This window comes from Choloepus didactylus, chromosome 9 (assembly GCF_015220235.1).
Source record: "Choloepus didactylus isolate mChoDid1 chromosome 9, mChoDid1.pri, whole genome shotgun sequence".
In the NCBI taxonomy this organism is placed as follows: Eukaryota; Metazoa; Chordata; class Mammalia; order Pilosa; family Megalonychidae; genus Choloepus; species Choloepus didactylus.
This window is the reverse complement of record NC_051315.1, coordinates 3,235,609-3,250,508: the sequence shown is the minus strand read 5'-3', so window position 1 is coordinate 3,250,508 and position 14,900 is coordinate 3,235,609. Positions and strand designations below refer to the sequence as shown.

The window sequence follows — 14,900 nt, the reverse complement described above, 5'->3', positions numbered from 1 at the left end:
CTACCACACCCCAAGAAAACTAACAATCCATAATCCAATAAAGGCATAAGAAAAACCGAATAACCTAAAATAATTACATTGAAGCTAATTTTTAAAAAAAGCAATAGCCTTTTTTTACTTTATCAAAAAATTAAATAAAAAACAATTCAAACAAAACAAAGCAAAGGAATAAAAAACAGATAACCTAAAATAACTGCGTTGCTTCCAACATGTCCCTACTATACTGCAAGAAAATTAACAAACCCTAACAAAACAAAGGAATAAGAAAAACAAATAACCTAAAATAACTACATTGCTTCCAACATGTTCCTACCATACCCAAGAAAATTCACAAACCTTAATCATCCCTGAGCATTCCCATAACATTGAGATTACCCTCAATGGCTTATCTGTTCTTATTAGATTATCGTTCCCCCTTCACTGGTTGCTGTCTATCTCTATGTCCCCACTGGGTTTATTTCTATCCGAGGACTTATCCCAGGGGCTGTCACTGCCCAGCTCTCTCTATGTTGTGATTATTTTTAGGGGTAAAAAGTTATCAAAAACCTCTGCAACTTCCACAGCAGCTTCTGACACCATCTGCAAATACTGCAGTAACTCAATTCAACTCAGTTCTGACTCTAAAAACCCGGAGTTACACGGGACTCCACAGGTTCAGGAGAATCCTCTGCAAGATCCACTTGCAGGCATCAGTCACAAGTTCGGGGGTGGGGGACGGTGTCCCAGGGCCACCCCCATTTCTGAACTGGCTACAAATTCAGGGGTCCCCACCACCCCCTAGGGCTTGATAATTTGCTAGAATGACTCACAAAACTCACTGAAAGTGCTATAGTTTCTAGGTTTAGTATAGTAAAAGAACACAAATCAGAAGAAGCCAAAGGAAGAGAAAACAGGGCAAGGTCTAGTGTGGGGGGGTCTCAAACATAAGCTTCTGTGTCCTCTCCACATGGAGTCAGAACCCATCACCCTCCTGGCACAGAGATGTGTCTTACCAGTTGCAAAAGCTCTTAGGGGTTTTGAGTACCCTGAGCTTCTATGGGGTCTCATTACATAGGTGTGACTGATGGAATCAATGTCCATGTGGTGCAACCCAATCAGTAGCCTCTTCTCCTCCCAGAGGTTGGGGAGGTCAGGTTGACGGGACGCCGTCCAAATCCTCCAGCCCCGAATCGCTTGGTGGTCTTTCTGGTGCGGCGGCACCCCACCCTAAGGCTGCAGTTATGGCTGCACCCCACCCCACCCCTGAAGCCATCAGATGTGGTCCTGGGTTCACCATGAAGAATAAAAGACACTCCCCTCACAGGAAATTCCAAGAATTCAGAAGCTGGGGACACTTTTCATTATGCTACAAAGGGCAAGAACCTTGTATATTTATCTATTATTTCTAGCACCCATAACTGTGCCTGGAACATAATCAGTGTTCAGTAAGTGTCTGACTGCGAGGGAGAAATGACCTGTTCTTAAGCCTGATTCCCACCTGTTTTAGTTTGCTAAAGAGTTCACAGTTCTGAGGCTGTGAAAATGTCCCCCTCAAGGCATCAGCAGGACGACAGCTGGACCCTGAAGACAGGCTGCTGGCATCCGGGACACCTCTGTCCTGTGGAAGGCACAGAGTAGCATCAGCTGGTCCTGCTCTCCCAGGTTTCATTGCTTTCAGCTTCTGGCTTCAGTGACTTCTCTCTGAGCTTCTGAGTGTTTCTCTCTCTTAGCTTCTGTGTGTCCTTCTCTTGAAGCATCTCTGGCTTTTCTCTCTGAGCTTCTCTGTGGCTTTTTTCTGTGTGTTTCTCTCCATATTCATCCCGTTTATAGAGGGCTCCAGTAAGAGGGTTAAGACCCACCTGGGGCAGCCTCAACTGGAAGAACCTAATCAAAAGGTCCCACCCACAACAGGCTCACACCCACAGGAACAGGCGTGGATTAAAAGAACATGATTTTTTCCGAGGTACATACAGCTTCAAGCCATCACTCCACCTGAGCCAGAAAGATGCCTCAGGGGCTCACAGAAGAATCTAGAGTAGCATCTCCATGAAGAACTCATGACATTGACCATGCAACAGAACATGTAGTGAAAACTGTCAGCCCTGGAAACCTGAACTGAGAAGTGAGTGTGTCCGACAACACAACCAGAGTGAAAATGTACGAGCCTGAGCTAAGTCCCTGCGACGTGACAGCACAGCCGAGGGCTGTGGCCGCCACAGTGCTCTGGGGGAGGTGAGAACGCGGTGCAGAAGAAGAGCTGTGGAAATTCCATCCTGTCAACTACATTTCATTTTCAGATTCTGCCTTTAAGGAAAGCCTTCTGCACACCAGGATGAGTGACATTTCAACAGAAAATGCCAGGCTGGGACATGTAAAATCAAGAAGTCTTATGGAAACGAGGAGAGTCCACAGTTCCCTGCCCAGATACCCTGGCTAATTCTCTGACCAGCAAGTCTGAGGCAAACCCAGCCTCAAGTACCAGCCTTTCGCAGCTGGTAACCATGAAAATGGGCAGCGATAGACCCCACCACAAAGTCGCAATAACTAGGTTTTACTGAGGATCCCATACTGGCAGTTTTTAATCTTTTTTAAGAGATAAACACAGTTCAGGTAAATACCTGTGCTTTGCCTTAGAGCTGTAAGACCAGTCGATTTGAAATACAAGATGCAATAAATGCCAACCCACCTCAAATCAATAGCTTAACTGGAATCAGGCAATCTTAAAGCTGATTAGAAAGAGGTCACATCATCCATTTCAATTTCTCCATTTTGCAAGTGTGGAAACTGGGCCCCAGAAAAAGGACCTGAGAGTATCAAACAAATATAATGGTCAATGTGTGAGTTACTCCAATGTGCCCACCAGCGCCCTGCCTTCCTCCATCCCCGATGACTTTCTCATCAGCCTGGAAGTCTCTGCTCTAAACCCCACAAATGGCCTCATCTCAGCACTCCGGTGCAGGCCCAAGGCTCTGTTCACACACACCTCTCAGAGGATACTTATCCACCGCACTGGGTTTTATAAGGGCTAATAAGGTAGCATGGAGCAAAAAAAGATGCTCAACAAATGCAATTTTCCTTTCCTCTCCCCATCATGAATTCCCAAATGGCAGTCAATTTCAATCAGATTTCCTCATCCAAACCACAAATCCAAAGAAAATTATGACTATTTCCTCGATTCCTCCCAAGGCTGCACATAACTAGTGCCATTCTAGAAGAAGAGAATTTACTTTATAACATACTGTGGGTGTCTTAGGGCTTACTTCTCTCCAGGAATCCAGTTGAAAAAGACTGCTTTATGGACTCAAGTAGCTGTGCTGGATATAGGACAATATCTTTTTACACATCCAGTACTGACTACTTACCAGTGCAGATCCTACACAGCAAGTGGGAAGTAGAGGGTCGAGGCATGGGAGTAGGGGCAGAGAGGGCAATCCAAGGGTAATTTAAAATGCCTACCTCTGTGGCCCATGGTTGATTACTGACCAGCATCCCTGAGTGCAGTGACCACCTCCCTTCCTAGGACCTCACCCTCAGTGGTCTGGTGTTCTGCAAGGGGAAAGGCATCAGCTTCTGGGTCTCACCTTCAACTCTTATAGCACCATGATGCCTTACCTCCTGCCCTGCCATTGCAGGGAGCTCCCTAAGGAGGAGCCTTGTGGGCCTCAGCTTTTGCCCTGTCCCCCCTACATGCAGACATGCACATGTACATACAGGTACATACATGCATGCATATGTGTACATACAGGCATGCACATGGACACTGTGTATACATGCACATATAGGTGCACAGACACACATGCATACACATACATACAGGCACACACTCACACGTACACACACATTCAGGCACATGTGTGCATACACACACCCATGCACAGACACACATGCTTGTGCACACACATGCACATGTGTGCACACTCACACATACAGGCACACACACTCGCACCCCTCCCAGCACTTCATACAGACACCCCTTTTATCTCTGAAATATATGCAGGCTGCCTCAGTGTCCTAGGTTGGTCTTGGAAGACCTTGGGTCTCAGGGTTGCCTAACAAACCCAGGTCTCTGCCTTCTCCACCTGCCTCACCCCTGCTCATGCCCCAGGGCAGAAGAAAGAAGTAGAGGAAGAGTCCATGGGGGGACCAGGGCCACTTCCCCAAGACTCAGAGCCCAATGTGCAGCAGCCAAGGAGGAGGCAAGAATGTCTTCCGGCTCCAGAAGTGGAAGGAAAGCCATTGGGCAAAGGGAGAGGAAGTGTCCTTTGCCAGCTTGCTTAAAATCCTGCTTATGGTATTATCTACTTTGGTTTTCTCAACATGGGTTCTATTTAAGTGTCCCCCACCCCAGAGGTGGTGGTGGTGGTGGCGGCAGTATTTCAAGGAAATTGGAATGTGAAAAATTTTTGCTTAGAGGAGACAACAGTTGGATTACTGCACGTCTCTGAGTTTCACATGTTTGCTTTGGGAGACGGCAGATGAGAGCTATGGCGTGCTCAATGCAGAGGTCTGGATGCCCTCATCTCGCTTTTCCAAAGCCAATGGCCGGAGCAAAGTCCAAGCCTGTGTCTATCATTCAAATTACTCTCCCAAACCTGCCCAGCAGGTGTAACACCCCCCCCTGCCCCCCCCCCCCAGACCACCACAGCTCTCTGTGCTCCTCTCTGGTCCTGACTGCATGCCTGTGTCCCACCCCCACCATCTACTCTGCCAGGCAGACACAGGCTGCTTTGCCAGGTAGCAGTGGCAGGGGCACACTATGTCCCGACTTCTGGGCAGCCACTTGCTTCCTTTACAGCTCCCACTGCAGGGCTCAAAAATGCTTATGAGTGTTTGCAAGAAGTGATATATGAGGACTCTAGTTCAGCAGCCAGCCAAGGGGCGGGGATCACCATTCATAAAACCACTCCAGACTTCCTTGCTCCTGGGATATTTGGGATCAACGCCTGGCTCTCCATCTGCGCTTAGAATGGGCTCTTTAAATAGAAAGGGGAGGCCCGTGGAGAAGCACCAGCAATCCCCCCTCAGGGACACTGCACTGAACGAGCTGTCCTTGGGCTGGAGGCCTCCCTCGGGGGCCAGAACAAGCCCCTCCCAGCCAGGTAGTCCATCCCATCCAACTCGGCCAGCAGCGCCCCTGGTACCTCACCTGTTTTACAAAGGTCTGCAGTTCGGAAAGCTAAACATTTTGCCACTGGCTCAAAACTAACTTGTGAAAGGAAAACAGCGAATCAAGGGACCAAATTCCAGTCTCATCATAAACACTGTCTCCCAGTAGACTGCATGGTCCTCTCCAGGACTCGCCCTGCCGCCGGGGCCAACAGCGTCCTTCTCGGAACCGATGGTTCCCCGGTATTATGGGGTTAAAGAAGGTACAGGGAAGAAGGGCAGGGTTCAGAAAGAAACCATGAAAAAGCAAACAATCAGAAGGGAAAGCAACGGAAAGGAAGGGTCCAGGGGATGGAAACGAGAACTAAAAAGTGCGGGAGGAAAAGGAGAGGCAGGAAAGCCAGCCCCGAGGCGAAGAAAGGCCCAAGGGAGGCCAGAGACGGGTAGCGGAGAGCGAGGGCGGCGGGGGCGCGGCGCCTTACCGGCGGAGGCCGAGTGCAGGCTCTCCAGGCTCCAGTAGCGGGACAAGGCGCCCCGCATGCTGACCCCGCGGCCGCCGCACACCACGCCGCTGCTGTCCGAGTCGGAGCCCGGCGACGGCCCGGCGCTGCTGCCGCCGCTGCTGCTGCTACTGGTGCCCAGGTCGCCGCTCGTCTGCCCGCTCGACTCGCTGGGGCACTGCCGCGCCCTCCCGCAGGCCAGCCCGAGCTCCAGCCACAGGCTCGGCGGCGGCGGCGGCGGCCCCGGAGCGGGCTGCGTGGGCCAGGGCGCGGGGGGCAAAGGGGGCGCGGGGCTGCTGGGCGACGCGGCGCGCAAGCCCGGGCCAGAGCTGGTGCAGCCGTTTGAGGACGAGAGGCTTGCGGGCGGCCGCGCCGCGTCCTGAGCCCCTTCCCCGCCGCCGTGGGGCCGCAGCTCTGGGCCGCCTGACATCATGGGGCTCCGTCAAGGAGGCTCCCGGCCGCCCGTTCCGGGGCCGCGGCGGGGACCCTGGGCAGGCACCGGCACTGCGCGGCGCGGGGCGAGACCCGGTGGTCAGGGCGCGGGGCATCCGCTGATCCCGCTCCCCGCCACCCAGCCGGCCAGCTTTGCTACTCGGCAGCCCCCGGCGCGGTGCTGCCCCGCGCGCACGCCCGCGCGCACGCAGAGCCCGAGCGGCGGGCACGGGCGCGACGTGCCCCGGGCGGCCACTGTCTGCAGCGCGGTTCCCTCCCCGCCCGGCCTTGGCACACAGGGACCGCGACAGGGTTATCCTAGCGGCTTTGGCTGGGAGTGAAAAGGCGTGCGCTCGCTTTGCTGCGCAAGGATTCCACAGCAGACCGCCGGCGGCGCTTTCAGGCCCGCCTGGCGCTCGGCCCGGCCCGGTGCCGGCATGGGAGCCACCCGGCGGAGACCCGCGACGTGCGCGGGGCGCAGAGAGCACATGGGATCCTCCCGACAGCCGGCCAGCCGGGTGCCCCGCGGTGATGAAGGGGACATAAAAAGAGGAATCACGAGTCCACGCAAACGATTTTAGATAGTGTCTGGAAAAGTCCAGGGACGGGCACAAACGAAAATGGAGGACACAGGGCGCGTGACACAGGGCCAGAGATCACCTTGTTTGGTTTGGTTTGGTTGGGGGCGGCGCGGGATTTGCTGTTTCTTCCAATCCTCCCAGACCTTTGAGAGACTTCTGTAGGTTCCTGGAGTATCTCTGGATACAAGGCAGGTAATCGAGAATTTATATGAAATACACAGTCCGGGAGGTGAAAAAGGTGGGACACTTGGCCTCACTTTGGAGGTGAGGTGTGTGAGGTCCTGATCGAGGAGGATCAGCACTGCTGACCCCTCCCAGGGCACCACCGCCCCTCCAAGCCCCAGGGAGCTGGATCTAGTGTAAAATGGCTGAAGGATCCCGGAGGTGAGGCGCCAGTACACCAGCTCTCCTGCGGTGGGTGCTGGAAAGTGGTCCATCTCCCCTCTCTCCCGCATCTCCATCCCTAAGCCAAACGTGCTCTGAACCATAAGGGACCCTGTCTTGTCTCCTCTGGGCGATCCACGTGTGGAGAACCTCCCTTACATGTCTTCTTGTGTGGGTCACAGCATAGTGCGGGGCCGCTGTCATCTCACTGTCAGACGAAAATATTAATATCTGCCTTAACTCAGGGGACAGTGGGATGCAAAAGTTCTACTAAAGTACTAAGCTGTTTACAAAGGTAATGTATTACCAGTGTTGTTGGGTGTTCAATACAGATACAGGTGTGTACGTGTGACTCAGCCAAATCTGCATCTTCAGGATCCCTCCTGCATCTGGTGTGCGTGTATGGGGGCGGGGGAGGGGATCTCTGCACCCGCCCTGTCCACTCCCGTACCCAGTATGCACACGTTCCCACTCCTGCCCCATTCTTTTCTTTTTCTTTTCTTTCTCTATTTTCTTTTCCTTTCTTTTTCTTTTCCCTCCCTCTCTTTCTTTCCTTCTTAGAATACATCATTTATTTCTATATTCTTAAGGTTAGTTTCCATTTTTATTTTTAAGGATCTTTTAAAATATAATTTATATATTTTTATTTTAGCAAACACTTCCTTTTCCCCCCTTATTCTATCCCCTCTCCTCCAGTTTCCTCAGATTGGCTTTCTGTCTCTGCAAATATGCTGTTTCTAGTCATTTCTTATAAGTGATATCATACAATGTTTGTCCTTACGTGTCTTGTTTATTTCACTGAGCATAATGTTTTCAGTGCTCTTCCATGTTACAGAATGTTTCACAACTTCATTCCTTCTTATGGCTGAATAATATTCCACTGTATGTATGTATCACGTTTTATTTATGCATTCATTTGTTGATGGATATTGGGTTGTTTCCAGCTTTTGGCAATTATGAATAATGCTGCTGTAAACACTGGTGTAAAAGGATCCGTTTGAGACCCCATTTTCACTCTCTTTGGGGATATACCTAGAAGTGGGATTGCCTGGTCAAATGATAATTCTATATTTAACTTTCTGAGGATTGCCATATTGCTTTCCACAGTGGTGCACCATTTTACTTTTCCACAAACAATGCTCTAATGTTCCAATTTCTCCACATCCTCTGCAACACTTGTTATTTTCATTTTTTTTTTAATAATAGCCATTTTAATAATAATGAAGGGGGGTCTCATTGGGGTTTTAATGTGTGTCTCCCTAATGGCTAATGATGTTGAGATCTTTTCATCTATTTTTTTTTTTTTTTTTGTAATTTATATATCTTTTTTGGAGAAATGTCTATTCAAATCCTTTGCCCTTTTTAAAAAATTGGGTTGTTTACCTTTTTTGTTGTTGCACTGTAAAGGTTCTTTACATAGTTTGGATACTAAGCCCTTTTCTGATACATGGTTTGAAACAGTTTTCTCCCATTCGGTAGGTTTTTTCACTTTCTTGATAATATCCTTCTATGCACAAAAGTTTTAAATTTTGATGAAATTAAATTTATCTATTCTTTCTTTCATTGTTGGTGCTTTTGGTGTCACATGTAAAAATCCATTGCCAAATCCTAGGTCACAGAGATTTGCCCCTATATTTTCTAGTAGGAGTTTTAAAGTTTTAGCTCTCTTAACCTCCATTCTTTTCTATTCCTGTGAAGAAAGGCTCTTCCCTTCCCTCGTTCCTGGGTGTGGGGCTCTTCTGCACGGTGGGGTTACCATCGGTGTCCTGTTGAGGCCTGTGAGCTAATTTGTGGGGGTGGGAGAACTGCTCCGGAAGGAGATGGTCGCTACCAGTATGAGGCACGAGATCGAGAGACACCCCAAACCCAACCCATTAGCAAGTCTGTGGGTTTTACCTCCAAAATCAGTGTCAACGTTGTCCATTTCTCTCTTTTACTCCACTGCTACCACTGTCTTACTCTGCTTGGAAATTGGCTTCAAGCTTTTAACTTATACCACAGAGCAGCCCGAGGGAACTTCCTAAAACCCAAGTCACAGCTTGCCATGTTCCCGCTTCAAACCTTCACACATAGCCAGGCCCACCAGGCCCTTGTGTTCTGGCCTGACCTATCTCCCCACCTCCTATCGCCTCTCTCTGTCTCTTGCTCGCCATGCTGTAGCCAGCTTTGTTTCTCCTTCCTGCCTCAGGGCCTTTGCACTTACTGTTCCTTTAGCCTGGAATGTTCTTCCCTGTGCTTTTCATGGGATTGGCTCCTTCGCAACCTCCAGATTCAGTAAATGTTACCCCTTTGTAGATACTTCATTTATTTCCTCCCTAGCACTTACCGCCATCTGTCAGCAGCTTGTATACTAATGTGTTCTCTGTTTTCATAGCCACGTGTTCTGTGCACCCCATGTCCCTGGGTGCACAGAGCACCCGCTGCAGACTGGGTGCCCAGTGAGTGAGTGTGCAGGATCGAACGGGGCCTGGCACAGAGGACGAGGCTGGCTAGGCAGGACAGGGAACGTTCTTGCTCCTGGGGCTTAGGACTTCGGGAAGACTGACACATGCTCCCAAGTGGAGCGTGCTGAGGTGGCATCTGCCAATGCCAGCAGCCTGGTGCACCTGGCTGTGTGAGCCGCCAGTCTGCCAGACAGCCAGCACCATGCTTTCTCTGAGTCCATAGCTCTTAAATCTTCCTAAGGCTTCAGTCTCATATCAGCCAGCTACCCTTGGCTCAGTTGTCCTGCAGGGAAGGGCAGCGTGTCTTCATTTGAGCTCCAGTATGAAAAAGGAATCTATATTTCCTAAGACCACAGTGGGACAACAGCTGGAGTTAGTGCGAGGTGCAGGGAATGAGGCCTTACAGTTCAACCATGTTGCAGCATGCACCAGAACGTCATTCCTTTTCATGGCTGAATAATATTCCATTATATATATATAATGTACCACGTTTTGATTGTCCATTCCTTCGTTGATGGGCACTTGGGTTGTTGCCACCTTTTGGCTACTGTGAATAATGCTGCTATAAACATTGGTGTACAAATATCTGTTTGACTTCCTGTTTTCAATTCTTTGGGGTTATCTACAAAGAAGTGGGATTGCTGGGTCATATGGTAATTCTATTTTCAATTTTCTGAGGAACTGCTGATTTCCACAATGGGTGCAACATTTTATAATCCCAGCAATGTCTAAGTATTCCAATTTCTCTGCATCCTCACCAATGCCTGTCATTTTTTTCCCTTTCTTTCTGTGTTAATAATAGCCATCCTAGTGGCTGTGCAGTTTTAATTTGCAATTCTGTGATGACCAATGATGTTGAGCACCTTTTCAAGTGCTTATTGACCATTTGTATATCTTTTTAGAGAAATGTCTATTTAAGTCTTTTGTGCATTTTTTAAATTGGCTTATTTGTCTTTTTGTTGTTGAGTTGTAGCAGTTCTTTATATACTCTGGATATTAAACCCTTATCAGATACATGGTTCACAATCATTTTTACCCCATTTTATGGGTTTTCTTTTCACTTTCTTGTCCTTTGATGGACAAATTTTTAATTTTGATGGACTCCATTTAATCTAATTTTTCTTTTGTTGCTCCTACATTTGGTGTCATATCTAAGAAATCACTACCAAATCCAAGGTTATGAAGTTTCCCACCTATGTTTTTTTCTAAGAATTTTATAATTTTAGCTCTTGTGTTTAGGTCTTTGACCCATTTATAGTTACTTTTTGTATCCAGTGTGGGGTAGGGTCTAACGTCATTCTTTTGCATATAGATATCCAGTTTTCCCAACACCATTTGTGGAAGACACTGTTCTTTCCCCAATTAACTTGGAACCCTTGTCAAAAATCAGTTGGCCATAGTGGTGTGGGTTTATTTCTGAAATCTCAGTTCTTATTCCATTGGTCTGTGTGTCTATCTGTGTGTCAGTACCACACCGTTTTGATTACTGTGGCTTTGTAGTAAGTTTTTTTTTCAATATAGAATGCTTCATGAATTTGCATGTCATCCTCGTGCAGGGGCCATGCCAATCCTCTCTGAATCGTTCCAACTTTAGTATATGTGCTGCCGAAGCAAGTGCTGTCGTAAGTTTTGAAATCAGGAAATGTGAGACCTCTGATTTTGTTCTTCTTTTGCAATACTGATTTGGCTAACTGGGGCCTCTTGTGATTCCATATGAATTTGAGGATCAGCTTTTCCATTTCTGCCAAAAAGGCTACTGGGATTTTGATAGGCACTGCCCTGAATCTGCAGATAGCTTTGAATAATACTGATATCTTAATAAAAGTAAGTCTTTTTATCTATGAACACAGAGTGTCCTGCCATTCTGAAAGATCTTCTTTTATTTTTCAGTTAAGTTTTATAGTTTTCAGTGTACAAGCCCTTCATCCCCTTAAATTTATTCCTATGTATTTTATTTTTTATGAGCTATTGTGATTGAGATTGTTTTTAAAATTTCGATTTCAGGATATTTGTTGGTATATAGAAACACAATACATTTTTGTGTGTTGATCTTCTAGCCTGCAACTTTATGAACTTTATCAGTCTTCTAATTTTCTTGTGAATTCTTTGGGATCTTCTATATAAAGGATCATGTTATCTGCAAATAAAGATAGCTTTACTTATTCCTTTCTGATTTGGATGCCCTTTTTCTTTTTTTTTTTTTTTCTTGCCCAACTGCTCTGGCCAGGACTTCCAGTTCAATATTGAATAACAGTGGTGAACGAGGGCATTCTTGTCTTGTTCCTGATCTCAGGGGGAAGATTTTCAGTTGGTCACACTGAGAATAAGGTTAGCTGTGGGTTTTTATACATGTCCTTTATCATGTTGAGGAAGTTACCTTCTTTTCCTACTTTTCTACCTGTTTGTATAATGAAAGGTGTTGAATTTTGACAAGACTTTTCTGCATCGATATGTTGTGTTTTTTTTCATTCATTCTGCTAATGTGGTGTATTACATTGATTGATTTTCTTATGTTGATCAACCCTTGCATTCTGGGGATAAGTCCCACACTGTCATGGTGTGCAACTTTTTAAATGTGCCATTGGATTTAATTTGATAGTATTTTATTGAGGATTTTGCATCTATATTCATAAGGAAAATTGTTCTGTAGTTTTATTTTCTTGCAATGTCTTTATCTGGCTTTAGTGGTAGAAATATGTTTGCTTCGTAGAATGCCTTAAGAAGAGTTTCTTCCTCTTCAATTTCTTGGAAAAGTTTGAGGATTGGTGTTAATTCTTCTAGAACGCCTGTGTGCCCAGTTGAATATATTGTGTCCCCCAAAAGCCATTATCTTTGATGTAATCTTGTGTGGGCAGACGTTACCAGTGTTGATTAGATTGTAATTCTTTGAGTGTTTCTTTGGAATGCGCCCCACCCAGCTGTGGGTGATGACTCTGATTGGATAATTTCCATGGAGGTGTTGCTCCACCCATTCAGGGTGGGTCTAAGTTGATCAGTGGAGCCATATAAATGAGTTGACATAACAGAAGGAACTCAGTGCAGCTGTGAGTGACATTTTGAAGAGGAGCTACAGCCAAGAGGGACACTTTGAAGAATGCACAGGAACTGAGAGAGGAGCTGCAGATGATGGGACAGTTTGAAGACAGCCGTTGAAAGCAGACTTTTGCTCCGGAGAAGCTGTGAGAGGAAAAACACCCTAAGGGCAACTAAGAGTGACATTTTTGAGGAACTGCAACCTAGAGAGGAACATCCTGGGAGAAAGCCATTTTGAAACCAGAACTTTGGAGCAAACGCCAGCCACATGCCTTCCCAGCTAACAGAGGTTTTCCGGACGGCATTGGCCATCGTCCAGTGAAGGTACCTGATTGCTGATGTGTTACCTTGGACACTTTATGGCCTTAAGACTGTAACGGTGTAACCAAATAAACCCCCTTTTATAAAAGCTGATCCATCTCTGGTATTTTGCATTCTGGCAGCATTAGCAAACTAGAACAGCCTGGTAGATTTCACCAGTGAAGCCTTCTAATCCTAGACTTTTCTTTGTTGGGATGTTTTTGATTACTGATTCAATCTCTTTCCTTGTTATAGGTCTGCTGATATCTTCTATTTCTGCTTGAGTCAGTTTGGGCAAGTTGTGTGTTTCTAGGAATTTGTCCATTTCTTCTTGGCTATCTAATTTGTTAGTATACAATTGTTCATAGTACTCTCATATTCCTTTCAGTTTCTGTAAGGTCAGTTGTAATGCCTCTCCTTTCATTTTGGACTTTAGTTATTTGAGTCCTCTTTTTTTTTTTCTTATGTCTAGTTAAAAGTTTGTCAATTTTACTGATCTTTTCAAAGAACCAACTTTTGGTTTCTTTGATTCTCTCAATTGTTTTTCTTTTTCTGTTTTTTTTTATTAGAGAAGTTGTGGGCTTACTGAAAAGTCATGCATAATATACAGGTTTCCCATATACCACCCTATTCTTAACACCTTGCATTGGTAACAAAAGTGGTATGTTTGTTACAAGTGATGAAAGCACACGTTTACTATTATATTATTAACTATAGTTCATGGTTTAACTTAGGGTTAATTGTGCTGTGCAGTTCTGTGGATTAAGTTTTTTTATTCTAGTAACAGATATACAACTTAAAATTTCCTGTTTTAACCACATTCAAATATGTAATTCAGTGCTGTTAATTACATTTGCAATGTTGTGCTGCCATCACTGTCATCCATAACCAAAACTTTTTCATCGTCCCAAAGTCTACATTTTAAGCCTTAACTCCCTATTCTCTACCCCACCCTGTTCCTGATAACCTATATTCTAGATTTTGATTCTATAAGTTTGCTTATTCTAATTATTTCATATCAGTGCAATTATACAATATTTGTCCTTTTGTGTCTGGTTTATTTCACTAAACATTATATCTTCGAGGTTTATCCATGTTGTCACATTATCAGAACTTCATTCCTTTTTACAGCCGAATAATATTCCACTGTATGAATCTACCAATTCTATTTATCCATTCATCACTTTATGGACACTTGGGTTGCTTCCATCTTGCAATTGTGAATAATGCTGCTATGAACATTGGTGCGCAAACACCTGGTTGAGTCCCTGCTTTCAATTATTCTGGGTATATACCTAGGAGTGGGATTGCTGGGTCATACGGAAATTCTACACATAACTTTCTGAGGAATTGCAAAACTGTCTTCCACAACAGGTGCACCATTTTAGATTCCCACCAGCAATGAATAAGTGTTCATTTTCTCCACAGCCTCTGATATTCTTGTAATATTCCATTTTTTAAAATAATAACTATTCTAGTGAATGTGAAATGGTGTCTCATTTTGGTTTTGATTTGCATTTCTCTAATAGCTAATGAGGTCAACCATCTTTTTTTGGCCATAAACATGAGAATTGATTTCTTAAATCTCAATTCTATTCCATTGTTCTTTATCTGTCCCTGTGCCAGTACCATGCTGTTTTGATTACTATGGCTTTGTCATAGGTTTTTATTTAAATTTTTTTCTTAATTAAATCAGTTTTAATCCCACACCTTACAGTCCAACCAATGTGCACAATCAATGACTTTCAGTATACTCATACAGTTGTGCTTTCTTTACCATAATCCATTTTAGAACATTTTCACTGCTTCAGACAGAAAAATCCCATTTCCCTCATACCCCCCTATTATTGACACTTAGCATTGCTGTCTTACTTTTGTTACATTTGATAAAAGAATATTATAATATTACTATTAACGATAGTCCATAGTTTGCATCAGGTGTATTTTTTCCCAGATCCCTCTCCATTATTAATACCCTGTAATAGTGGTGTATATTTGTTCTAGTTCATGGAAGAACATTTTTATATTTGTACTATTAACCACTTTCATCGTCCACAATGTAGGGTTCCTTATGTTACACAGCTTGAGGTTTCAACCTCTAGCTTTCCTTCTAGTGACATACACTGCCATAAACTTCCCCT

The 14,900-nt window shown here is 45.5% G+C and overlaps 1 protein-coding gene and 1 non-coding gene across 3 annotated transcripts in view; both read right to left on the bottom strand.

Moving 5' to 3' along the window:
- The window catches only part of ARHGEF4 (Rho guanine nucleotide exchange factor 4), a 251,456-nt gene that overhangs the window by 68,445 nt on the left and 168,111 nt on the right, over positions 1-14,900 (bottom strand). Inside the window, exon 1 of one of the 2 annotated variants that reach the window (XM_037850268.1) lies at positions 5,568-6,172. The exons of the other annotated variant lie outside the window; for it this stretch is intronic. Within the exon in view, the coding sequence (XP_037706196.1) occupies positions 5,568-6,018 (451 nt within the window). The 5' untranslated portion in view covers positions 6,019-6,172. Of the gene's footprint in view, positions 1-5,567; positions 6,173-14,900 lie in introns of those variants that run through there. 2 annotated transcript variants of the gene reach the window in all.
- Positions 10,938-11,040, bottom strand: LOC119545085. The gene has a single exon (XR_005219059.1). It is a non-coding gene; the product is annotated as a U6 spliceosomal RNA (small nuclear RNA).